The following is a 27,525-nucleotide window of genomic DNA, read 5'->3' on the forward strand; positions in this document are numbered from 1 at the left end:
AACTCAATTGTCAATTTATTAAAATGTATATAAATACTGTAACTGGAAAGTAACTAAATGGACATGAAATGAACTTTGTAGAATAATACAAGTTTAATCAATGAACAACTAAGTATGAGAATATCAAAATTATGTCGGTGAAATTATCTTTAAATCATTCAACATTCCATGACAAAATCATGTTTTCTAAACTTGTCTCTTGCTTTGAATCCAGAAAACAACAAAAGAACCTTCTTCCATTTTGACAAGGGCTGTTTAAACATACATACAGTAACAGTAAAACGCTCCTGGCAGCCCAACAAGTCCAAAAGTTGTTCTATGGGGAATGGATAAGCCAAGATCTTGCTTAGTCATGCATATATCTCACATATGAAATGTCACATTTGGTCTGATTTCATAATTTGGTCAACTACAACCCAAACTTATCCTGGTAAAGTGATCAATTCTACTGCTAACATAACTGTATGTAAAGAATGCCTAATATTGTAGTAAATCTCAGAATAGTTCGGTTTTACCAAGTCTTTCTCCCTTAAAGTGATATTCTTTTTGTACAGAAACTGTATATAGATTAAATTAAACACAAAATGTTGCTGATTCCACAGATAGAGCTAGTAGCTCTGAAAATAGAGTGATCCTGTGCAGTGTGTAGTCACTGTCATGGTAACAGTATTAACTATGAACCCTCTGGCAAGAAATCATCTGGTCATAAACCATGGTATATTGGCAATAAATTATAGCGATGTGATCTCTCATCGTACTCTCTCTTTGTTTCGCCAACGGTTTCTTGTCTTACAGACCCCTGAAAGGTAAGCTGCAACAAAAAAGCGTACTCTAAAAGAAGGGTACGACACAGTACATTTGAATAACTTATAGCTATGCACATCAACAGAAAATGTACAGCGTGTTTGGGTACAACACAACTCACGAGGAATCGTTGTCATTATTAATCACAGTGAATGCTTTATTTCCCCCGAAAACAAGCAAGGAGATCTTATCTGCCTATTCTAAAGAATGTAGGGAGAGAGTAAAAATAAATGGTCTTTCTAACTTCCAACTCACTTCAGCAAGTTGACTTATCAAAGAGACAAATAAATGTATGGATTCATTGTCAGCATTGTATGTGATTGTGACTGGCTATTCTGCACAACATGACTATAAGTAAAAAGCTTAACGTAACAAATGCTTTAATTGAAAGTGCATTACAAAAGCCCTTTATATTAAACAGATAAACATAATATCATACTTTTCTCGATACTGCACCTCATACAAAAACAAAAAAAGAAAGTCTGAACACATTTTTCCATTTGCAAAACTACTCAAACAAACAAAACCAAAATGTGACATATGGTTTACATAGATTGCTCCCATGTCCAAAGTGCTTTTCAGAGAGATAGTAGGCACGTTCCTCGCCGTATCACTATGAGTAGTCTTGTCATAAAATGTTCATAAATAATAGTCTCGGGTGTCAGTTCAGCTCCTCACCATGAAACAAGATGGGGTTCGTCTTCCAAAAACACAACCCCACATTTCCCTTTTTTATACACTTTGTGCTAGATACAAAAAACCTGTATTCCATGTTGAACATGTCCATTCACCTTTCACATGAAGGACATTTATGTTACATAGGAAAATCATTTATCACCATGACCATATTTTTATTTTCCACATGCAAAGTCATTATGGTTTCTTTACAATAGTCACCCCTCGTAGTTACATGGTTAACTGACTATGCAAAGTGTTTCCCCAATGGTGGGTTGTAGGCCCCATGTTCTTATTGGGTCTTAGCATTGGGTTTGAGGCTAGAAACAGTTGGTATGCTATTTTCTGGGTAAATGGTTAATTCTAAAGACTTGTGGTGGGTGGTTCACTGTGCAAACATGTTTGGGAACCACTGCTTTAGAGGCTAACAGCTCTGTACAGATGACTGAGAATAGTACCAAACTTTCTGATTGTCTTATATGACATGGGACCCGGCATTCTGCTCTAGAAAGTTCTGGGAGCTGTAAATGTAACTTTTAAAAAGAGCCTAAGTTCAGGGTCATAGAGCTCTATGTGGTGAGCACTGAAGTAGTGGCCATTCTGGACTGTTCTGCAGCTTGAGAGGAGAGTTACTGCAGCTGTCTGTCCAAGATGATCCTAGATAAGACATTCTTCTTTCAGTGTGCTCCTGAAGGGAACTGTGGGAGCCTGATCTCAGTGCATCATTCCTGTGAGGCTGAAGAGGCCTGAAACCAACCAAGTTCCTCTGTGGTAATGCTAGTGACAGAGACTGAGCTCTTTCCTCACTGAGCACTTCTTACACTGCACCACGCAGCACCAGTGGAAGCGGCAGAGGCAGTTCTCCTCGAACACCACCGTCTCGTCCCGGTAGCCACGCTCACAGCATAGCAGGTCACAGCCGCTCACGTCCATGGCTGTGCTGTTGCACATGCGGCCCCGCGTGCCCAGCGAGCCTGTCTTCCTGTTGGGTGAGCAGAAGTCGGGCGATTCGGCCGAGTAGATCAGGTCCTGTTTGTCCGGAGGCTTGATGTTCTGGCCCACAGGAACCAGGGTCTTGCCATCGTTGCCTCCCATCACCTTGGAAGCTCCATTGAACCTCTCCAGCAGGCGGTCACCCACCTCCCGAAAGTGAGGCATCTTTTTCCAACAGGTCCGGAGTGTGCAAGACCCGGACAGGCCATGACATTTACATTCAGTCCTCATATAATTCCTCACCGCCTGTAGTAAAGACACAGAGATAGATAGGTGAGATAAAAGCAGACGCTATACAGAAGGAATTTACCCTCCCCCTCCTGCCTCTGGCCTTCACAGAGCTCCCAGACCTTGACAACAGAACAGAACAGAGATCATTCAATTATACTTGTGCTAATGAACCCGTTCTGGCAGCATGCACTGCTCTAACCTCTCAGTAGCTCTTTAAGATCACGTTGTTGTTTCTTCATTTGGGCTCCCTTTGCTTCTTGTATGTTATTTTTCCAAAGATGTCCTCCTGAGACTATAATTGGCCCAACTACACAGCCACTCCTCCCCATTTACCTGTCTCTGACCCCTTGAAAAGGTTTTGGCTTGTGTGACATTGTAACATACTGTGATGAAGCAATACTGACAAGGGTGAGCAAGTCCCAGGAAATTCAGAGCAATAACCTGTAATTACCTTCTCAAGAGCAGACAACCTCCAAACTGAGTCAGTGTTTCCCCTATATTCATTTAGCAGCGATGGACCACCGCCGCTAAATTCTTTCCACCGCTTCTGCCGAGACTCGTTTTTAAATGGATAGTCATTGGCTCAATGACTGGAAGTATATGGGAACAGCTAGCATGTCATTGCGCTAACGCTAGTAGCAATGCACCCCGCCCCACACACACCCTTGAAAATACTACGGGATCAATGTTGCAATGTTCCTCTCTCCCTATCAACAAGAAAGTCATTGTATTTCAATATTTCACTTTGTCAACATACATGTACTTAGTCCTTCATAAAGAGCTGGGAAAATCACCGTTTTATAAGGAGAAATATTAGCAGCTTTAAGCTTGCCTTAAAGGCTTGAAAACAAACTGTGTGGCACACACTTGTTTCCTTGTTCTGAAACACGATTTTTGTTCAAGTATCAGTTTACGGTGTTATAGAACTATGGCTAGAGGCTGTCTTGGATGATGCATTGGATGAAAGGAGGAACATTCAGACAATTAAGACTATCAGCATCTAAAACTCATTTTCACCTTGGTTTCTAAAAAAAAAGTAAGTATCAGGTGAACACAATCCAAAACATTTCTGAAGTATCATTGCCTGTACTTTTGCTTATATCAGCACAGATCAAATAAAACATAGGAGATGAAGTGTGTTTGGAGTGAATGATAAAAAGTTAGCTCACCGCCTGGGGAGGTCTAGAGCTCTATAAGCTACTGCCTCTGGGGCACATTAACATTTTGCAACTGCAAGGATGGGTTCGAATTCGACCCACTGTTCTCTCCTACCTATATATATCCATTGTAATAAAGCATGAATAAGTACGAAAGGAGTGGGACTGCCACACCCGTTATTAAAAAAAGAAAAGTTTCACTGTACCAGTCGTCCTGCTTCGTTGTTGTGGAGATCGATCAACGTCCTGATGTCACTCTTGCCCTTTTTCCTCTTGGCATCCATGAACTGCTTGGACTTCTCGTAGCCAAACTCCACGTCGTCTCCGCAGCCGCCCCACTCCCACTTGACTCCCTCGCCAGAGGTGGTGGTGGAGGAGGAGGCAGGCCGGGGGGGAGCCCTGCTCCTGGTCGCCTCACAGCCACACTGCAGCAGCTCCCCCATACTGCAGGCCTGCGTTACCGCGTGGGTCACCCCAGCCGCCGTGATGGCGTACACAAACGCTGTCTCCCGGATGTCTGAAAGATATCACACACACACACACACACACACACACACACACACACACACACACACACACACACACACACACACACACACACACACACACACACACACACACACACACACACAGGGGTGTCATCAGAGGAGTGAACAAAGAGTGACCCAGGGCACTTAGTGCTTTTCCAATTTTAATTTATTTTGTATTTAACCTTTATTTAGCTAGGCAAGTCAGTTAAGAACAAATTCTTATTTACAATGACGGCCTACAAATGAGTGGGCCGCCAGTGTTTTATGTTAATGTTGGCACTAGTGTTATTGTGTTTCAATCCAGAGTGTGACACTACAGACTTGTGGCGAGAAGAACCAACAACCTCCGCAGCATTCAAGACTGTTGCTTTGTGCGAAGGTGTTCAAGTTCACAGTTAGCCATTGATATGATAATCCTAGCAGAAAAGTACCCACGGCCTGGCCTTGGCTCCAACTTAGAGCAGGTCCGCTGGAGCCAAGGCCCAGTGAGACACGGGTGCCGGCCCGCGTAGATGGAAACAGAAAGGTCGGATCCTTTTGGGTAAAACACTGGGGTACATCCTCAATACCCCTGGTATCTCAGACACAGCTGCAGGGCTATTTCTGTAGAAGGGGGGCTTACCACCCTGGCCCAGAGGGATGTACAGCTGCAACTGCAGATTCCCCTGTTCTTTGTTACTTTGGAAAAGATCCAGGTGTATTTTAGGCCAGTTGTCGACAACATCTCTATTCACTGTTTCTAGCTGCTATATTTTCACTAACTGGGGGAAGGGAGGTAGGCAGTTAGCAGTCCATTGTGTCGAAGCTAAAATGAATGACTTATTTTCTGGAGCTGGAAGACATGAGCGTGCAGTCACCGCTCTGCCCTGTGCCAATTCCATATCGCATGATTCAGTGAATGGGATTCATTAAATCTAGTGAAACAGAATCGGTGCCGTGCGAGGCCCCTGCAGACCAGCACCCTGTGATATGAATAACAGCTGTCTGTCTGCACACCCAGTGATGGCTCCATACAGGCCTGTTCTGTGTGTGTGGCGTCTCCCTGCCAGCCCCAGCCCCAGCTCAGCCCGAGCCTTGCCCCAGCCCAGCCTCAGCCCATCCCAGCCCCAGCCTGAGCCCAGTCCAGCCCCAGCCTAGCTCAGCTTTGACAGTCACCTGAACGGCCCCAGCCCAGCTCCAGCCCTAGAACATCCCACCTGAACACACCTCATCCTGATTCCTCCTCAGTCCTCCCTACATACTGCTCCAATAAAGCCCCTCCCTGCCTGCCTGTCATGTGCATTGTGCAGGCCATTCCCTATCACACACCATCACTGTTTGTTCTCAGGTTCAACCAGCTGTATAGATCTGGGGGGAAAACAAATGTTCTCCTCCCAGGCCAATTGAGTGTACAGAAGGGGTAGAGCTGACTAACTCAATAACTTCTGTTGAGACTCCTCTTAGACAGGCCAGTCACGTCAGCTGCTGTTGCAGGAGGTTTCATATAGTCTGTGTCCCAAATGGCACCCTATTTCCTTTAAAGAGCACTACTTTTCACCAGGGCCCATAAGGCTCTGGTCAAAAGTAATGCACTGCACAGGGAATAGGGTGCCATTTTAGAAGCATCCATTGAGGGATTGAAGGGAGACGTCTAACAGTCCCACCTGTTTACTGTTTCAGCAGGAGAGGTGGAACTAGAGAAAACAACTGCAGACAACTGTTTAGCCCCCCCCCCCCACCCACCCCCGAATCTCTAAAGAGTTCAATGTCTAGACAAGTTACAGTGTTGTTTCAGTTAATGTCCCTTAGCTTCGCTTGTCTTTAGCTACTACACCAATGTGTAATGCAATCATCATATCTATATTGGATAGAAGACGTTCAATTCATAAAGTTAAACGAAACTTTATTACAAACACAATCAAAAGGTGTGTCTGTTCAGTTGTACAATGTGACCGACCCTCTTGACTAAGATGCTAAAACCCCAGTTACATGACTACGAGAGAGAGGAGATTATGAAAATGTATATGTCTTGATTTGAACAACCTTTTATAATTTTCTCCAAGACACAAATTCCAAACTTCTCCAGCAGCCTATGCCTGGGCTTGCCTGGGAGATCACTTGGTGCCAGAAGGGGCTTCACGAGGAATTAGCTAATCTTTTTTTAATACTCAATCTTTGAGTCAATGACGCATGGGTTCAGGTAAAAAAAAAAAGGAGGGAACCCGGGGCCCCTCTCTGTAGCAGTACATGTGACAAAGCCTGACGAGTGTGAATACTTTTCATTGATTGATTTTGCTTCCATGTGTCGCAGTCAAGTCTCGTACAGCACATATCTAGTAGAATACCTGAAATCCATTCTATTAAGTCATAGAACAGTGAGCACACCAAGTAATCCCTAAAGATTCACAAAATAGGCGAATACACTTACTCCAAAACTATACACATTCCACCTTAAAAATTATGCATAGCCTTATATTGCATAGCTTCTACTATAATCTGATAATTGACTCAATGCAGCTGCTCTGTTGATCTCTGAATGGCGAAAACACATATTTCTTTCATCATGCAGAGTCCAAGGCCATAAGCTCCTCTCAAGCTCTCAACTTCGAGCCAGAGGAATGTACAAGAGTATTCTGACTGTAGCTGGACATTGGTGTTCACTGGATGCACACTGTGCCTTAACACAGGTGTGAAAAAATTATTATATTGAAAATACATGAAAAATCAGTAAGCTTAACAACTGTCTGGCCGTGCTGCTGCTCCAGTTTCAACTGTTCTGCCTGCGGTTATGGAACCCTGACCTGTTCACCGGACGTGCTACCTGTCCCAGACCTGCTGTTTTCAACTCTCTAGAGACCGCAGGAGCGGTAGAGATACTCTTAATGATCGGCTATGAAAAGCCAACTGACATTTACTCCTGAGATGCTGACTTGCTGCACCCTCGACAACTACTGTGATTATTATTATTTGACCATGCTGGTCATTTATGAACATTTGAACATCTTGGCCATGTTCTGTTATAATCTCCACCCGGCACAGCCAGAAGACGACTGGCCACCCCTCATAGCCTGGTTCCTCTCTAGGTTTCTTCCTAGGTTTTAGCCTTTCTAGGGAGTTTTTCCTAGCCACCGTGCTTCTACATCTGCATTGCTTGCTGTTTGGGGTTTTAGGCTGGGTTTCTGTACAGCACTTTGAGATATCAGCTGATGTACGAAGGGCTATATAAATACATTTGATTTGATTTGTCTGCCTCAGTGGAGCAGTGAGAGGTTGAAATAGTACACAACTTTAAGTGTTAGTGGTATGAAAAATGTATGAATGTTCATTTATATTTGTCCAATTTATCCCATGTCCAACTGGGATAATTTCATTGACATTATTATGACATTATGTCACAATGTCTCATCTCATTCAGAGAGGAATGTGTGCAATGTTAAATAAGTATGTTTTTAAATCATTTGTATTTGTATATACAGTACCAGTAAAAAGCTTGGCCACACCTACTCATTCAAGGGTTTTTCTTTGTTTTTACTATTTCCTACATTGTAGAATAATAGTGAACACATCAAAACTGTGGGAATAAATATCACTGAATTACAGATATATCCTCCAATCCTCTATATGTAATTATTGGTGGACAGTCACGTCATAGTTTTCGATATACTGTAGGCCTACCATAGGCGACATGAGTCTCACTAGTGTTGAGTAATGTGCTGTTAAAAGTGGTGTAGGTCTTATTTATTTAAAGAGCATATTGAAGTTAGTGTAACCTTTATTTCACTAGGCAAGTCAGTTAAGAACAAATTCTTATTTACAAGGACAGCCTACTCCTTCCTCAACGTCAGGGAATCGAACCCCGGTCTCCCGCACAAAACAGGGATTCTTTAGCTAAATAGCCCAGTACTGTACTCCCGACCGTCACGTTGTACATCGTCATATTTTCCATTCCATCCTAACGGAAACCCAGAGGGTTTTACATTTTTCTTGGAATAGGAACACCATAATATTTAACAAATGAATTAAGCAAGTACCAGTCAAACGTTTTGACACACCTACTCATTCCAGGGTTTTCTTTATTTTTACTATTTTCTATCATAGTTTTGATGTCTTCACTATTATTCTACAATGTAGAAATTAGTAAAAATAAAGAAAAACCCTAGAATGAGTATGTGTTCTAAAACTTTTGACTGGTAGTGTATATTTATACAGTACCAGTCAAAAGTTTGGACACACCTTTTCATTCAAGTTTTCTTTTTACTATTTTCTGTCCATATGTGTAAGCAGGAGACTCAGCATAGGAGGAAGGTATAAATATATAGGCTTGTGTAAATATGTCTTTCTCTTTTCAGCTGTTTGACCAAATGGGTGAATACACTTGGTTTGAGTTCTGACTAGTTGTCCGTTAGGTTCTGACAAACGGAGTGAAAAACGAACAGTTGGTGTTGTCGGGAGGATTCACCACCATTTTTTGTCAAACTGGAGAGTCCAAATCAGTGGAGCAGGAACCGGCACAAAAAATAATAACGTAGGCACAGTTCCTACACCTACAGTGGCTTGCGAAAGTATTCACCCCCTTGTCATTTTTTCTATTTTGTTGCCGTACAACCTGGAATTAAAATTGATTTGGGGGGGGGTTGTATCATTTCATTTACACATGCCTGCCACTTTTAAAATGCAAAATATTTTTTAATGTGAAACAAACAAGAAACTTGAGCGAGCATAACTATTCACCCCCCCAAAAGTCCCAAAGTCAATATTTTGTAGAGCCACCTTTTGCAGCAATTACAGCGGCAAGTCTCTTTGGGTATGTCTCTATAAGCTTAGTACATCTAGCAACTGGGATTTTTGCCCATTCTTCATGGCAAAACTGCTCTAGCTCCTTTAAGTTGGATGGGTTCCGCTGGTGTACAGCAATCTTTAAGTCATACCACAGATTCTTAATTGGATTGAGGTCTGGGCTTTGACTAGGCCATTCCAAGACATTTAAATGTTTCCCCTTAAACCACTCGAGTGTTGCTTTAGCAGTATGCTTAGCATCATTGTCCTGCTGGAAGGTGAACTTCCGTCCCAGTCTCAAATCTCTGGAAGACTGAAACAAGTTTCCCTCAAGAATTTCCCTGTATTTAGTGCCATCCATAATTTCTTCAATTCTGAGCAGTTTCCCAGTCCCCGCCGATGAAAAACATCCACACAGCATGACTCTGACACCACCATGCTTCACTGTGGGGATGGTGTTCTCAAGGTGATGAGAGGTGTTGGGTTTGTGCAAGACATAATGTTTTCCTTGATGGCCAAAAAGCTACATTTTAGTCTCATCTGACCAGAGTACCCTTTTCCATATGTTTGGTGAGTGTCCCACATGCCTTTTGGCGAACACCAAACGTGTTTGCTTATTTTTTTCTTTAAGCAATAGCTTTTTTCTGGCCACTCTTCCGTAAAGCCCAGCTCTGTGGAGTGTACGGCTTAAAGTGGTTCTATGGACAGATACTCCAATCTCTGCTGTGGAGCTTTGCAGCTCCTTTAGGGTTATCTTTGGTCTCTTTGTTGCCTCTCTGGTTAATGCCCTCCTTGCCTGGTCTGTGAGTTTTGGTGGGCGACCCTGTCTTGGCAGGTTTATTGTGGTGCCATTTTCATAAAAAAATGTTATAATGGATTTAATGGTGCTCCGTGGGATGTTCAAAGTTTCAGATATTTTTTAATAACCCAACCCTGATCTGTACTTCTCCACAACTTTGTCCATGACCTGTTTGGAGAGCTCCTTGGTCTTCATGGTGTCGCTTGCTTGGTGATGCACCTTGCTTAATGGTGTTGCAGACTCTGGGGCCTTTCAGAACAGGTGTATATATACTGAGATCATGTGACAGATCATGTGACCCTTAGATTGCACACAGGAGGACCTTATTTGACTAATTATGTGACTTCTGAAGGTAATTCGTTGCACCAGATCTTATTTAGGGGCTTCATAGCAAAGGGGGTGAATACATATGCACGCACTACTTTTCCATTTTTTTTTTTAAATAATTTTTTGAAACAAGTTATTTTTTTCATTTCACTTCACCAATTTGGACAATTTGGACTATTTTATGTATGTCCATTACATGAAATTCAAATAAAAATCTATTTAAAATACAGGTTGTAATGCAACAAAATAGGAAAAACGCCAAGGGGGATGAATACTTTTGAAAGGCATTGTGTTACCACTCATTTTGACATCTTCGGGAGATGAGAATCGTGGGCTGAACAATAATAGGCTACGGACCTAGAAAGCCTGAGTATATTTAGAAGTCCCATTGTGTTACAACCGGTTGTAAATATATGGTGTAGGGTAGGTTCCATAAGGATAGGTCCCGAGTGGGGGTGTTCCTCTGCGGGATCCATGTAAATATATGGTGTAGGGTAGGTTCCGTAAGGATAGGTCCCGAGTGGGGGTGTTCCTCTGCGAGATCCATGTAAATATATGGTGTATGGTAGGTTCCATAAGGATAGGTCCCGAGTGGGGGTGTTCCTCTGCGAGATCCATGTAAATATATGGTGTAGGGTAGGTTCCATAAGGATAGGTCCCGAGTGGGGGTGTTCCTCTGCGAGATCCATGTAAATATATGGTGTAGGGTAGGTTCCATAAGGATAGGTCCCGAGTGGGGGTGTTCCTCTGCAGGATCCATGTAAATATATGGTGTAGGGTAGGTTCCGTAAGGATAGGTCCCGAGTGGGGGTGTTCCTCTGCAGGATCCATGTAAATATATGGTTTAGGGTAGGTTCCGTAAGGATAGGTCCCAAATGGGGGTGTTCCTCTGCGAGATCCATGTAAATATATGGTGTAGGGTAGGTTCCGTAAGGATAGGTCCCGAGTGGGGGTGTTCCTCTGCGGGATCCATGTAAATATATGGTGTAGGGTAGGTTCCGTAAGGATAGGTCCCGAGTGGGGGTGTTCCTCTGCGAGATCCATGTAAATATATGGTTTAGGGTAGGTTCTGTAAGGATAGGTCCCGAGTGGGGGTGTTCCTCTGCGAGATCCATGTAAATATATGGTGTAGGGTAGGTTCCGTAAGGATAGGTCCCGAGTGGGGGTGTTCCTCTGTGGGATCCATGTAAATATATGGTGTAGGGTAGGTTCCGTAAGGATAGGTCCCGAGTGGGGGTGTTCCTCTGCGAGATCCATGTAAATATATGGTGTAGGGTAGGTTCCATAAGGATAGGTCCCGAGTGGGGGTGTTCCTCTGCGGGATCCATGTAAATATATGGTGTAGGGTAGGTTCCATAAGGATAGGTCCCGAGTGGGGGTGTTCCTCTGCGGGATCCATGTAAATATATGGTGTAGGGTAGGTTCCGTAAGGATAGGTCCCGAGTGGAGGTGTTCCTCTGCGAGATCCATGTAAATATATGGTGTAGGGTAGGTTCCGTAAGGATAGGTCCCGAGTGGGGGTGTTCCTCTGCGGGATCCATGTAAATATATGGTGTAGGGTAGGTTCCGTAAGGATAGGTCCAGTGGGGGTGTTCCTCTGCGAGATCCATGAGTGTCACTACAGTGTAGGGTAGGTTTCGTGAAGGACAGGTCCCTAGTGGGGGAAATCTGAAAGAGGGACAAAAGTCCCAGCCACAGTGGCCATGAAGCCGAAGGGTGTGTGTGTGTGTATGGACATTTGAAGATGATTCATGTGTATTAGCAGTAGCAGTAAAGAGAGATTGGTTTATGCCTTAGTGCCTCGGGGAAATGTGACAGATTAGGTGAATTGACAGACACAAATGTATCATCCAGCACCAAAAGGTGGAGTATGGAGTAGTGATCAAACTATTGATAGCCTAAGCTGTTACTACTCAACACCGTTGAGGGGTGACGCTCAGTCAGTGATAATGGATATGGCTTTTAGAAGCCAGGAGACTCCCGGAGTGGGATGGGTAGAAGGGCAAAATGTTACCAAAGCATTAGAAGCGCAAAAGAAGCCCTGGATTAGATGAGCAAAAGCAGGAATTGGCCATTGCGCTAGAAAAGAGTCAAAACCAAAACCAGGAATTAGAGGGTGCCCTTGAGGATAGACAAAAACAAATAAAACAACTCGTGGTTGCGCTTCAACAGTATCAAAATACGTGTGGAGGAGTATATGTAATTGTACCTCATCCACCGTTCACCACATGCTATAAGGTGAAACAGGTCACAGAAGAGGCAAAAGAGCGATATGAGTTGCGAGAGGCAGAAGACAGGCAAATTACGAGTCTGGATATAGTAGTACCGGACTGGACAGTGATTAGCATTATCCAGGTAATCGTAGAGATGTGCACCCAGTATGAACACACGCGACCCCAGTTGCATATTATCCGTGACAAATACTACCAGGGGAGGACAACCCTATTCCTGATGACGCACATCCCCAAGTACAGATCCAAATTCAGCATCACCACCAGCCAATGAGCAAATTGCGTAGTATTATGAAAGAGACACCAGATCCAGTAAGGGTGGGACAGGAATTTATCAGTTGTCTGAGGAAACAGGGAAGAATTTTTGGGTTCCATGCTAGTGATTACAATCATGTTGTACGCTCGCTTTTGCCAAGGGTCATGTTACCAGCACTCGCACAGGGATATCGAACGTCGGCTTGATCCTTGGGATGCGAAGCATGTGACCCAGCGACAGCAAATTATGAAATTCAGGGATTCTTAACTACAGTTGGGAATGTACTGTTTAGACGGATGCGAGTAAAATTTGCAACTGAAAGAAGGAATACGCGATTATGTGGATCGTATGGATGGATGAAGCGTTACGTACTTGTCACGGTTTCTCCTGGCACCAGACTAGAGACTTTTATTTTACTCAGGTGTGTCTTATTATTTGAATGATGTCCCTCTTAAAAGAGGTGTGTTTTCTGTGGTCCTTTGCAGAAGCTTGAATTGTTTACTGTGTGCGGTTGTTACCTGAGTGAGTTTGTGAGACTTAGTGTTTGTTGGCTTTCAAGTGTACTGTGATCCTGCGGCTTCTGTTTCTCTGTAAAGTATTATGTTTATCCTTAACCACTGATTCCTTGTCTGGTCTCTTCTCTGCACCTGGGTCCAACCTTACCACGTCACAGTACTAATCTGACAATGGGGGCTAGATACGATCAAAATGTGGTCAGGGAAATTTTTAGACACCAGCAGACCACAAACCTGGGGAAAGATAGCTTGTTGGAGTAATTATATTCTGGACAACATCCTAAGGGGTGAATATGGGAACCAAACTATTCTTATGGTCAAGCGACAGGGTGAAGAAGATGCATATGAGTAAATGAAGGCATACTTACATACTCATTTAGGGGCTGAACTAGTGACTGAGATAGAAATCCGTCAGTGTAAATGGTATGATGAGGGGGGTCAAGGGTCAGTCCAGAGTGTTAGTTGCAGATTCTGTCAGGACCGATATCACTGCATTTTATGGCGTTGTCACGCCCTGACCTTAGAGATCCCTATTATTCTCTATGTTTGGTTAGGTCAGGGTGTGACTCGGGTGGGAAAGTCTATGTTTTCTACTTCTTTGTTTTGGCCGAGTGTGGTTCCCAATCAGAGGCAGCTGTTGTCTCTGATCGTTGTCTCTGATTGGAGATCATATATAAGTTGTCATTTTCCGTTTGGGTTTTGTGGGATCTTGTTTTCTGTTTCGTGTCTGTACCTGACAGAGCTGTGCGCTTTCGTTTTCACTTTGGTTATTTTGTTTGAGTGTTTTTGAAAATAAATATCATGAACACTTTCCACGCAGCGCTTTAATCCACTCCTCCTTCCACCAACGAGAGCCGTAACTGGCGTCCCAAAATCCAAGGTGTTGACGTTACAGGGAATTGGAAGAGCAGAATTTAATATGACTGGGGTGGAGATTTGTGTGGCTAATAAATTAAGGAAGTGGGTAATCGAGTCTCTGGTGAACGATACCAGTCTGTATATTGTTACAGGGGATAGCTCGTAGGAGAGGAATGACAGCTTTGCACAATATAGAGACTACTATGAAGTTTAACTGAACATCACACATACCCAGATCATGGTGAGAGTAGCAGAGATAGTGTTGTCATTTCAGACACTATTGTCAACTTTCAGTGAGACGTTTGTCAAAGAAGGTACAACGCTTGAAAGAATAGCTCCAGATCCCTGTATACAGGAGGCCATCTCACCGGAAGGGAAGTTCACTGAAGTAGTATCATCACATCTCCTGCAGTGTGTGATTAAGATTCATGTGACTCAGAGTTTTGTAAGGTTGGATACTCTTCCAACTCCACTAATATCTCCCACATTTCTAACAGCCAGCAAACACTTGACATTTCTCCCAGAAGATTGAGACCGATTGACGGTAAACAGAAAGTGTTAGAAGGTGGCTGCTTATCAACCGTTGGAACCCAAAATAAACACTGTAACGAGGGTGTTCACAAAGGGGTGGGTGTGGATCGGCCTTGGGATGAGCGATGTGTACCTAACCGGAGCACAGGAAAGTATTACCCACGGTACCGACTGTAGCAGAATATAGGAGGTCATTGGAGATGTTGGTGGCTAGGGAACCGGGTATGAGTTGGGAGACATGTAGAGAGTATCTGAAAGGTTCAGTCCCTGATCGATCAGTGCATTGTTGGGATATCATCTTCTGAAGGCGTTGATGTTGAAACGTATATACAGTGCTGATTTACCTCAGGATGAGATAAAGTTGATTAGGGCCACCGCACGTGTATCTCGAGAAGGAGATGGGGAGCGAAGTGAAAATGACATGGCTTGGGAACACCTCTTGTAACCTGTGGCCTGACAGGGTGAAGTCTGGGTGAGGCATGAGGAGGTATTTTAGGGCCTTCATTTTTGAGGAACCCGGCAGGAAATTATCCCAAAGGCATAGAGTCAGGTGAAGAGCGAGTGGGAAAAGTAATGTTATCAAACTTCAGTTTGTCTTTGCATATATAATTATGCATAGCGTAGCGCATTATTAATACTTGTTATGTTTTGTGTTTCTTTCTGCTTTTCAAGTCTTGTGCTATCACTCTCTTAGGAACCAGAAGGAGGAAGTGGAGAAAGTAAAAAGGTCCATCTGAAATGGAGGAAGTCAAAAGCTTCAGCTGAAATGTCATTCTCAGTTGAACGACGAGAGATGGAAATAGCAGGGTGCATAGTGTAATTATAGATCAGAGGCCATAAGCCTCGGAGGTGTAAACATAATAATCAACTGTGAATGTTAATCATGTTTAATTTCCTGTTCGTTTATAAGTAATTCCAAGTTTAAATGAGGTGAAAGGTATGGAGTTAATGTTCAGAAGGGGGGACTGTTGGGTACTAAATTCTAAACTTGAAATATGAAATATCCCTATTCATGTTATCATATTAGAACCGAGGGTATAGAAATCTACTGAGTGAGAGAGGGGAATGCAGAAAGTTTACATTCTGTCAGAACATGTTATTGTTAGATATCAGGTATCCTATGGAGAGGGCCACAGTATGGTTCCAGTAAACAGGACAGTTGTGAGTTGGTGAGGAGTGAGGAATTTGGGCCAAGGTCAGGTCAGATGAAGTGAGAAAGAACACGCATCACTAAATTCTGTTTAGCAACAGAGATGCATTGGCTGTCCAGATGTGTAAGGAGGAGACGAGGCAAAGGAAGAAGGTATAAATATATGGGCTTGTGTAAATATGTCTTTGTCTTTCAGCTGTTTGAACCATTGGGTGAATAAACTTGGTTTGAGCTTTAACTAGTTGTCCGTTAGTTTTTCACTCCATGTTTCAGAACCTAACACTCTCAACCAGCTTCATGAGGAATGCTTTTCCAAAAGTCTTGAAGATGTTCCCACATATGCTTTTCCTCCACCTCATCCCAAACCATCTCAATTAGGTTGAGGTTAGGTGATTGTGTAGGCCAGGTCATCTGATGCAGCTCTCCATCACTCTTCTTCTTGGTCAAATAGCCCTTACTCAGCCTGGAGGTGTGTTGGATCATTGTCCTGTTGAAAAACCAATGATAGTCCCACTAAGTGCAAACCAGATGGGAAGGTGTATCGCTGCAGAATGCTGTGGTAGCCATGCTGGTTATGTGTGCCTTGAATTCTAAATAAATCAGACACTGTCACCAGAAAAGCACCACACCATCACACCTTCTCCTCCATGCTTCAGGTGGGAACCACACATGCGGAGATCGTCCGCATGTGTTGCTCTGCGTCTCACAAAGACACGGGGGTTGGAACCAAAAATCTCACATTTGGACTCATCAGACCAAAGGACAGATATCCACCGGTCTTTGCTCGTGTTTCTTGGCCCAAACAAGTCTCTTCTTATTATTATTGGTGTCCTTTAGTAGTGGTTACTTTGCAGCAAATCGAACATAAAGGCCTGATTCACACAGTCTCCTCTGAACAGTCGATCTTGAGATGTGACTGTTAATTGAACTCTGTGAAGCATTTATTTGGTGCTGCAATCTGAGGTGCAGTTAACCCTAATGAATTTATCCTCTGCAGCAGAGGTAACTCTGGGTCTTCCTTTCCTGTGGTGGTTCTCATGAGAGCCAGTTTCATCATAGCGCTTGATGGTTTTTACGACTGCACTTGAAGAAACTTTCAAAGTTCTTGAAATGTTCTGCATTGACAGACCTTCATGTCTCAAAGTAATGATGACCTGTTGTTTCTCTTTGCTTATTTGAGCTGTTCTTGCCATAATATGGACTTGCTCTTTTACCAAATGGGGCCCCCTACCTTGCATGTCACAACACAACTGATTGGCTCAAAAGTATTAAGGAAAGAAATTCCACAAATGTACTTTTAACAAGGCACACCTTCTAATTGAAATGCATTCCAGGTGACTACCTCGTGAAGTTGGTTGAGAGAATGCCAAGAGTGTGCAAAGCTGTCATCAAGGCAAAGGGTGGCTACTTTGAAGAATCTAAAATATATTTTGATGTTTAAAACTTTTTTGGTTACTACATAATTCCATGTGTTATTTCATAGTTTTGATGTCTTCACTATTATTCTACAATGTAGAAAATAGTACAAATAAAGAAAAACCTTCTTTATTAATGAGTAGGTGAGTAGGTGTGTCCAAACTTTTGACTGGTACTGTATATCAGTGGAGGCTCCTCAGAGGAAGGGGAGGACCATCTTCTTCAGCGAATTTCATAAAAATATAATACATAGAATTTTTTAGATAAAACGATACAAAATATATTAATGTCACCAAATAATTGATTAAAACACATGATTTATTTTGCAATGAAGGTCTACATTAGCCTCAACAGCACTCTGTAGGGTAGCAACATGGTGTAGCTGGAGGACAGCTAGCTTCCGTCCATCTCTGGGCACAATGACTTTAACACAAAACCTAGGCGGCTCATGGTTCTCACCCCTTTCCATAGACTTACACAGTAATTATATCAACTCCAACCTCCAACCTATCAGAGCTCTTGCAGCATGAACTGACATGTTGTCCACCCAATCAAAGGATCAAAGAATGAATCTAGTACTGAAAGCATAAGCTACAGCCAGCTAGCACTGCACTGCATCAAATGTGGTGAGTAGTTGACTTAAAGAGAGAGAAAGACAATAGTTGAACAGTTTTGAACAAATTCATTCATTCAAAAATGGAGGAGAAAGAGAGAGCGAGAGAGAGATTTTGTAATTTTTGTCACTTTCACTTAATTAGCTAGCAAATGCAGCTAACAAGTTTAACCTACTCAAACACCCGGGTCAAACATAGAGGGATGCTATGTTAGCTAGCTGGCTATGACTATCCAACACTGAAACTCTTCCAAGTCAAGGTATAGTGCATTCGGAAAGTATTCAGATCCCTTCCCGTTTTCCACATTTTGTTACGTTACAGCCTTGTTCTAAAATGGATAAAATAAAAACATGTCCATATCAATTGACACACAATACCCCATAATGATAAAGCGGAAAAAGTTATTTTATTTTATTTTAGCAACAACTAAAACTATATATACCTTGTTTGCAATAGTATTCAGACCCTCGAAATTGAGCTCAGGTGCATTCTTTCCGTTGAATATCCTTGAGATGTTTCTACAACTTGATTGAGTCCACCTGTGGTAAATTCAATTGATTGGACATGATTTGGAAAGGCACACACCTGTCTATATAAGGTCCCACAGTTGACAGTGCATTTCAGAGCAAAAACCAAGCCATGAATTCAAAGGAATTGTCCATAAAGCTCAGATCTGAGGAAGGAAACCAAAAAATGTCTGCAGCATTTAAGGTCCCCAAGAACACAGTGGCCTCCATCACTCTTAAATGGAAGATGTTTGGAACCACCAATATCTTCCTAGAGCTGGCCGCCCTGCCAAATGGAGCAATCAGGGAGAAAGGGGCTTGGTCAGGGAGGTGACCAAGAACCCGATGGTCACTCTGACAGAGCTCCAGAGTTCCTCTGTGGAGATGGGAGAACCTTCCAGAAGGACAACCATCTCTGCAGCACTCCACAAATCAGACCTTTATGGTAGAGGCCAGACTGAAGCCCCTCCTCAGTATAAGGTACATGACACCCCACTTGGAGTTTGCCAAAAGGTACCTAAAGGATTCTCAGACCATGAGAAATATTCTCTGGTCTGATGACACCAAGATTGAACTCTTTGGCCTGAATGCCAATCGTCACGTCTTGAGGAAACCTGGCACCATCCCTATGGTGAAGCATGGTGGTGGCAGCATCATGCTGTGGGGATGCTTTTCAGAGGCAGGGACTGGGAGACTAGTCAGGATCAAGGGAAAAATGAAAACCTGCGCCAGAGCGCTCAGGACCTCAGCCTGGGGTGAAGGTTCACTTCCCAACAGGACAACGACCCCAAACACACAGCCAAGACAACGCAGGAGTGGCTTCGGGACAAGTCTCTGAATGTCCTTGAGTGACCCAGCCATAGCCCGGACTTGAAACCGATCAAAAATTTCTGGAGAGACCTAAAAATAGCTGTGCAGCGACACTCCCCATCCAACCTGACAGAGATTGAGAGGATCTGCAGAGAAAAATGGGAGAAACTACCCAAATACAGGTGTGCCAAGCTTGTAGCGTCATACCCTGCCAAAGGCGCTTCAACAATGTACTGAGTAAATGGTCTGAATACTTTTGTGATTGTGTTTTTTCTTTTTAATATATTTGCAACATTTTCAAAAAAACTTTTTTCTTTGTCATTATGGGGTATTCTGTGTAGATTGATGAAGAAAGAAAACTATTTAATCTATTTTAGAATAAGGCCATAACGTAACAAAATGTGGAAAAGTCAAGGGGTCTGAAGACTTTCCGAATGTACTCAAAAGTTTGGACACACCTACTAATTCAAGGCTTTTTCCTTATTTTTCATATTTTCTAAATTGTAGAATAATAGTGAAGACATCAAAACTATTAAAAACACATGTGGAATCATGTAGTAACCAAAAGGTGTTAAACAAATTAAAATGTATTTTATATTTGAGATTCTTCAAAGTGGCCAAATGAACAATGACCCAACAAACCTCCAGGCTGTGTAAGGGCTATTTGACCAAGAAGGACAGTGATGGAGTGCTACATCAGGTGACCTGGCCTCCACAATCACCCGACCTCAACCTAATTGAGATGGTTAGGGATGAGGTGGATCGCAGAGTGAAGGAAAAGCAGCCAACAAGGGCTCAGCATATGTGGGAACTCCTTCAAGAGTGTTGGAAAAGCATTCCAGGTGAAGCTGGTTGAGAGAATGCCAAGCATGTGCAAAGCTGTCATCAAGGCAATGGGTACTAATAATAATAATAAGTATGCATCCCAAATTACACCTTTTTCCCAAAGGTATTGCACTATATAGGGAATAGGATGCCATTTTGGACTCAGACTAAGTGTGTCACATTCATAAGGAAGGACTACTGAAGGACCTAGAACGTGCGGTGGTTGTTTTCTCTCCAGGAGTCTGGAGAAAACATCTCTGCCAAGCCAGGCGATGAAAAGCTCCTAAAAGATTATTTGCCGGGGAAGCAGACAGAAGCAGGAACATTCTGACAAAGGAATATTGCGCTGCATTCCTGAGGTGGCAATAGAAATTACATTCAGACTACATTATGATTATTATATCTAATCACAACCACATATTGTCTCTGAGCACATCTAACTACTTCATTATAACCATGAGACAACATGTCGAAGCAGCCAGCAGGGATAGCAGTTAACCTCTGGCATCGAGAAGCCAACACAACAACAGCTCTGGATTATAAATTTAAATATAGAAAAAAATAGCCTCAAGTTATTTTTGCAAAGGGAGAAAAATGTAAGCTACTTTGTGCAGCAGCCCCAGCCCACCGCGTGCATGTGAGAAAGTGAACCTGTCTTTGCAGATCTCCCTGCACTGACAAATGGTCATTAGTGGTACATCTTGATAATTGTGCTGAATGCTTCAAAACAGAGGAGCACTTAAGCCTTACCTAAAGACATGGAGGAATTTACGATTAATTACCATTTTACCGAGCAGTTTCACAGAGTTCTACTAGTTCTCAGTGAACGGAGCTGCTAATGTTGTAGCCTAATCCTGACAGCAAAACCTCTTCACTCAATTTACACTCAACTAAAGCCAGAAAGATGCTACTCAGATCAGACTGTCTATGAACTGATCAATCCAATAAGTGGTCACATACCACACCACAGGCACTCTGCCCTCTGCTGGCCTTCAGCAACAAAACAGGAAAGTTACAAACCAGAGTTTACAGGAAAATGACATATGTAATCTAGCACTTTAGGAGGCATCATCTTAATACCCAGATCTTCCTCATTGTGCGACCAAAATTATGTTAAAGCACCCGCAGAATACTTAGCTTTGCCACAGGAGATTACAGGCTTCGTCTGGAATTGCTTATATGGCTCGACTATGGCATGAGATATGTTTAACTCAGAATTTAGTCTTAAGAACTAAGTAGAGGTTCTTTGAGACAGAAAATCTTTAAGTGAAAGTTAGAATAGGCATTTCTTGTTATCAGATTACTGACGATGAAGAACAGCAATTTTGTCAGTGCCAGCGGTACGTTAGTACTCTAATTGTTTTGAAGATGAACGACATCCTCTAAAGGCCATGTATTAGCTAAACAGTTAAGAAGATACAACTGATAAAGGATACACTGTATTGGATCTAAACGGTGGCTTGTTGACAAAACACTTCCTTGTTGGTACACACAAAATGGTCTCTATGAACCGCGAACTGAAAGGTGAAAAGGGACGAGACATCGTACAAAAAGCAGGACAATAATTGCATAGTAGCAGGACCCTACATTCGTTTTTATTTCTGATTTCAAAGAGCAGAGTTGATGTGAGTGATCAATGGTTATGAGAAGCAATTTAGGAGATCAATTTGGAGTGTGCAATTTAATGCAAAAGAGGAGCAGTCAAGTGTAAATCTGTCTTGTTAACGTACAACAGATGGCCTTGTTCTCCACTGTACTTGGGATCAGACCTGAAACTGAAGTGAGGCCATTGGCTGTGCTCTCAAAGGGTCAAGGGGTCACATCCTAAGTGATACACTTTTGAACCATGAGAAAGGCACTTAGATGATCATTCTCCATGTCAGGCAGCATGTGTGTTGAGGTATTAGAAAAACTAGGGGGTAATTATTTCAGGTTCCTATTTATTTCCATTACGACAAGTCCTCACTCACCTTGTTGGAGTATTTTGCCAAAGTACTTGTTCTGACTGGTGCAATTCCAGCGGCGAAAGCGAAACTGGTACTGGCACTCCCGTACACCCAGCTTGGCACCCTTGGCGACCTCGTGGACGATCTCTGGCTGGGTCTGGCACAGCTCGGCCTGCTTTCCCGCTAGTCGCTTGGTCTTCCTGCAGATACTGTTGGGATCCATAACCAGAGGGCTCCCCACTGCCCTACAGGAAAGCACACAACACATAGACTGTGACTACAACTCCCGTGTCATACTACAGTGGCATAACATTATCATGAGGTCTTGTTACATTTCAGAGAAGTATCTTACCTAGAAGTAGCACTAAAGTTAAATGAACGTGTTCTTCTATCAGGCAGTTTGGTTACTTGACATCACATAGTTGTGCAAAAAAGACATTTCAGGTGTGGAGAGAAATAGTAAAGCTGTGCTGATCGTCGGGGAACATAGAAAAGAGAGAGAAAGTTGCATCTTAATTGCTGTGTTTCTTACATCGCGTTGACAGATGTATGTTTACACTTAGGTCAATTGTTTATTTCAATTCCTAATGGGAGTACGGGCCTCAGGTCCAACACTGTGAACTCTCACCAGTACTTCCCATGACAGTTGCTATGACATAATGTGAGAACAGCCCTATCCCCTGTTCCCTCTATTCAACAACTCTGCATCTGACTCCAGTTCAGCTGGTGTGATCCGTAAACCTCGAGTCCATTTTTATCATTATGTGGGAGTAGGAGTGAGTGAGAATACCTCATTGCTTTTCACTCACCCCTGTCACAGCTAATCTTTCTAAGTAATAACATTCATCTGCCTCGTGAGTTTGTTTTAACAAGTCAAACAAGCGCTCTTTCCAATCCCTAGCATGGCGGTCTGATAAGAAGCATGAGACACAGGACCGCTGCTCTTAAAATGGAATGCATCCCATCTCCAGTAAGTCAATTACTTTATTGAAGTAGAAACCATTTATATATCAGTGTCTGAAATGTCACTGTATATCTGTGATTCAATCAAAATACCAATTACTTGTACAGTTAGATGTACCTTTTTTAGTTATAGCGTCATGGAAAACTACAAACTGAACTGCCAACATGCTGTACACTTGTCCTTGAAAGACTGAAAAATAGCATAATGGCTGCACAGATTAAGCAAATAGAAATTCTTAAAAGCCTAATAATTCACATTGTCCTAAAAGTGGGGAGTGAAAAGCAACTTAATGCCCACAATGTGAGTTATCTTCGCTGAAGTGTGAGAACTTGACTCCGACAGTCCAGCGTCAACGACTACATCCTTCAATGTATTGACAACGTCTCCATAGAAACGAATTACAGGGGAATACATCTCAAGCACGCGCTAGTGTTCCTACACAGATCTGACTCCAATGAATCCACACCCCTGTGTAATTAAGATCTGCAGACGCAGTACTTAGCAGACACCCCGGGTCTTTACAACCCCTGATTATCTGATGTGTCATGGCCTTCAAACCTGCGTGAATCTGTATGCTAGGATCACAGCTTTGAAATTGGCTCAGCGAGCTGCTCACAAAAATAAGGGACCAGGATTTCCTGCAGTAGGTGTAGACTTGTAAAAAATAGCAGCCCATGTTGGACAGAGTTTCTTCTCTAAGTCCTGTGTCATTGTTAAAGTCAAAGGCAAACCCTCCTAGCCCAATTCAAAAGAAACGCTTGAATATCACTTGAGCAGCTGATGCAGCTTGAACAATGACAGGGCCGTGCCTAGCTTTTTGGGGGCCCTAGGCAAAATGTTGTTGTGGGCCCTCCCCATCCATTTTTCCATGGGGCGGAGAAAATTTTGCTATTTTATAACAAACTTCATGCAATTCCGCTCATTCTGCCATGGGTCAAGTTTTAATAGCTGGCTAAACTAACTTACCAATCTACAAAAATGTTGCTGACATGGGCTAATTGAGTGATATGTTGCTGATATAACAAGGGAAAAACTGCTGCGTAACCAAATTTCCAAATTGCACCTTGTGTAGTCTACTATTCTAACTCTCAACAGTAAATTGAGACACGGACTGAGTTCAACATTTTTTGTAAAATAATATTAATCAATACAAAATTTTTGTCGGGCCCCCTATAGCAACCGTGGGGCCGGCCCGGAACACTGGCATTGACCAAGTCTGAGTATGGTTCCAGCAATATGTAGATGAAGACATTTGTCTGTCTTGACCACCATACTGTGTTCTAGCGTTAATCCAAACCAGCACTAACCTGAACAGGACCCTAAGAGGAACATGATGCTATTAGTGTTGAATATAAAGGATAGGGCTCTTTATAAGCACACGTAAAAGGAACTACAAAATAAAGCAATCAATCTTCCCTGTCCATGCCCATGTGTCTGTATTCCTTTGATTTATCAGTCACAGTAAAGCTCCTGGACATGATAACGTTGAAACAATCATAACATAAATGAGGATGTATCGCTATCTATGCAATCAAGAGCCCTCTAAGCAGCGCCTCACATTAAATAGCGTAGAGATAACCAGAGACCAAAATAGAGCGGGAAACACTGATAAAAGGACCAGTATCCAAATAATCAGTCTCAATGTAGGCCGACATGATCCTTTGGAGATAAGCCGCCGTTCTTCTAGCTGTATGTGTACCTCAAGTTACATTATGAATTGCATGGCCGTAGATATGTGGCCTTTTTTCAATTTGCAAACGAGTGAATTTCATCCTCCTTAATCCTCTAAGTATGCTGGATATGAAGTCAGTCACGACAGGGCTGTAGAGCTAGCTAGAGAGTGGCTTGGGTTCAGCTCTGTGGTGCGTGGCTCAGAGCCATGGCCCAATCATCGCTAGAACTCAACACTAAATCAAGTGACTGGAACCCGGGGTCCTGCATGACACCGATGCACCGCTGCTGTCTGTCACATGTTTGTCTTGCAATAAGTGAGGATAGCATGAGGCCTACGTGTGCACTGAAAAATCCCAACGTCTGGAAATCGGCAGAGGCCACATACTCTGTGGTTAAACAGTGTACATAGAATCCCTGGCCAAGCCTTGTCATTGAATCTTTATCTGATCCCATCCCTCTGGCCTGGATTGGAAATCATGCAATTTTCCAGAAAGATGTATTGCTTTGAAATGGGAGTGAGAACAATAAATATCTGGTATAATGAAGTGCTTCTCTGCAGGTGATGCAGAGCTGTAGACTGGCCCAGGACCCATTCCAAGCAGGGTGAGTGGGAATGGCACACGCTATATGCATACCTGTGGGCCACGCTCCTGGCTGCCTGCCAGACTATGACCCACACTTACCCATGAGGATCAGGAGGTTACTTGTCCTGAAACCTGCAAAGGCATTCCACACTCTCTGGTCTCACTGCTCTCTGTTCAAATGATTAGAGCCTAATCAAAGAAGCTCTGAAAAAATGGGTTTATCTCTGGACGTTTCATCTTCCCCACAAATGACATCCTGTCTGTCTGGTCACGCTGACAATCATTTGCTTCAAAAGACAAGGGGTAGAGAGACAGGAGTGTGATGGCATGCCCAGCTCTCAACAGAAAGGATCTTTGTCCTGTCAAACTGCAGGACCTCCAGGTGTGCTCACCTGAGTGCTCCAATGTTGTCTTAGAGGAGAGATGTTCACAGTTCAGCAGTACTAATAGCTGGCCATTATCGAGATTGGATGAGATGCAAACTTGAAATGGTGTGATTTATCTTAACATCCCTCTTCAGATGTGCATGTCTCAAATGACTGCATTATGCTTAATAACAAATCTGGCTCTGTCTTTTTAAGTCTCATATATCTCAGAGTGCTGAACAAAGAATTGTTTTATGATGACATATAGGCACTGCCTCAAGGTCCACCTAAAATTCCATCTCTGACAGCACTAATATCTTCTCTTTTTTTTTATTTTACTACAGACAAAGGCAGACCTCCAAAAGTTGCAGCTGCATCTTTCGGTCTAGCCAAGGCATAACATCAGGGTCTTTCGTTTTTATTTTACTTTTTTATTTACTTATTAACCACATTTGATAGATTCGTTTGTTATCAACAATACAAATGCCGGTTAGAAAAAATATTGTGTGGTAAATTAAGAAATGTTGGGAGACTGACAGAGATTGGTTTGTCAATCGTTACAATTTATTTGAGTAAGGTTGCAATATGGTGAGAGGTTAAGAAAACCAGAATCTTTAATTGGAAGGTAATTGAAGACAAAGCTTCACAATGCGGTCAAGGTCATCGAACGTGTTACCATGTTATTACACTTGTCAATACAAGGCTATTTGAATAGTGGTTGTATCAATAGAGTCGGATCCAGAATTGTATTTTAGTGCAATATGCAGAACATGGACACATCAAAAAACATGGACACGCGTGCATAACCTAGCCTACAAAACATCAGATGACAGAAACACTTTATTCTGAGAAACCTCATTTCCATTTGCAACTAAACTGGAAGCACATGTTAATTGTATGTAGCATGACTTACCACCATAACCCAATGATATTGACCGGACATAGGAGAATGAAAAACAGGGCAAGTTGAGTCCGAGACAATATAATCGTCATGATGAGAGTATCCTACCAAAAAAAAAAAGTTACGTCCAAAAATTAGAGCCGTCAATTAATGTGTTGTTGTTTTCTTGGGACGTCCTGCAGAATTGGTGATCTGCAGGATTTAGAACCTCCACGAAACGCGCAAAAAATCCATTGAACTCCTCTTTGGGTGCATCACTAACGTTCGATTACTCGGTCAAGAGGGAAGAAACATCCGTGGTGAAATGTGTTAACCTCTTCATAGTCCTCTCTCTGGCAGACAGATTCAAAGCTCAAATGCCAGAGGAAGAAGTGACAAGCACGTCTTAACTAAAACATACAAATTCCAATAGCACAGCGATTTTAATCTGGCAGCAAGGATACTACAGCCCGGGGATGATGGGATGCAGCCAGACCTTGGGCAGAAAAGTAAACCCAATGACCCAGCAGATTCCGTGTGGACAATTAATGTTGACGTTATAACGCAAAAGTAATAAATTGTATTGGCCTTGGTAACATTGGTTGGATTTGTGCGTTGCTCGGCATCGAAATGGTTGTTCATTTTCGATTCACGGGTAGTAGTCAAAGCGCACAAGTTTACCCAGGTGTCTGCGCGCTCGTGCACCCCCCTTCCCCCCACACCAGTATTCAAGTGGGAACGTATTTTCCTTGGATAAGAAATGCGCTCATCTCCAACCCGGTATGACGTTGCTTCGGGGCAAGTGAAATCCTTACTGTCGCTCAGAAAAACTGGATAATTACTTGGACGAGCCTGTGTGCACAAGGGTATTTTGTGAAATGGGAGAAAGAGAGAAACATTTCCCTTGCGTGTTTACAGTAAAGAAATAAGAGCTCACGGGAATGGAAGAACTCGTCTCAGGTGTTGCAAATAGGTATACCTCTGCCATATGTGCACATATCTGTTGATAACGTAAACATGCATACTTTTGGGGAAACTATGTATGCCCTCACCTGTTTTTCTATAATAAAGTAGGCTAATAGACCACTAAACACAACTTCCATTGCAACTACAACAGCTGTGGAAAGAC

General features: G+C 42.7%; 1 protein-coding gene across 1 annotated transcript; it reads right to left on the minus strand.

Moving 5' to 3' along the window:
- Window positions 1-27,232, minus strand: LOC129816356 (protein Wnt-6-like). The gene is made up of 4 exons (XM_055870757.1): window positions 26,430-27,232; window positions 21,954-22,174; window positions 4,067-4,377; window positions 1-2,718 (listed from the first exon to the last, which is right to left on the minus strand). Exons 1-4 carry the CDS (start codon window positions 26,507-26,509, stop codon window positions 2,257-2,259), a joined length of 1,074 nt encoding a protein of 357 aa, XP_055726732.1. The 5' UTR covers window positions 26,510-27,232; the 3' UTR covers window positions 1-2,256.
- Window positions 27,233-27,525: the final 293 nt, after the last annotated feature.

This window comes from Salvelinus fontinalis, chromosome 19 (assembly GCF_029448725.1).
Source record: "Salvelinus fontinalis isolate EN_2023a chromosome 19, ASM2944872v1, whole genome shotgun sequence".
Classification (NCBI taxonomy): domain Eukaryota; kingdom Metazoa; phylum Chordata; class Actinopteri; order Salmoniformes; family Salmonidae; genus Salvelinus; species Salvelinus fontinalis.

Coding starts and splice junctions, on each gene's coding strand:
- LOC129816356 (XM_055870757.1), bottom strand. CDS start 26,509: ATGACGATTATATTGTCTCGGACTCAACTTGCCCTGTTTTTCATTCTC. Junction 4,378..21,953: donor TGGCAAAATACTCCAACAAG/GTGAGTGAGGAC, acceptor GATATCTTTCAG/ACATCCGGGAGACAGCGTTT. Junction 2,719..4,066: donor ACAACGAAGCAGGACGACTG/GTACAGTGAAAC, acceptor TCTTTACTACAG/GCGGTGAGGAATTATATGAG.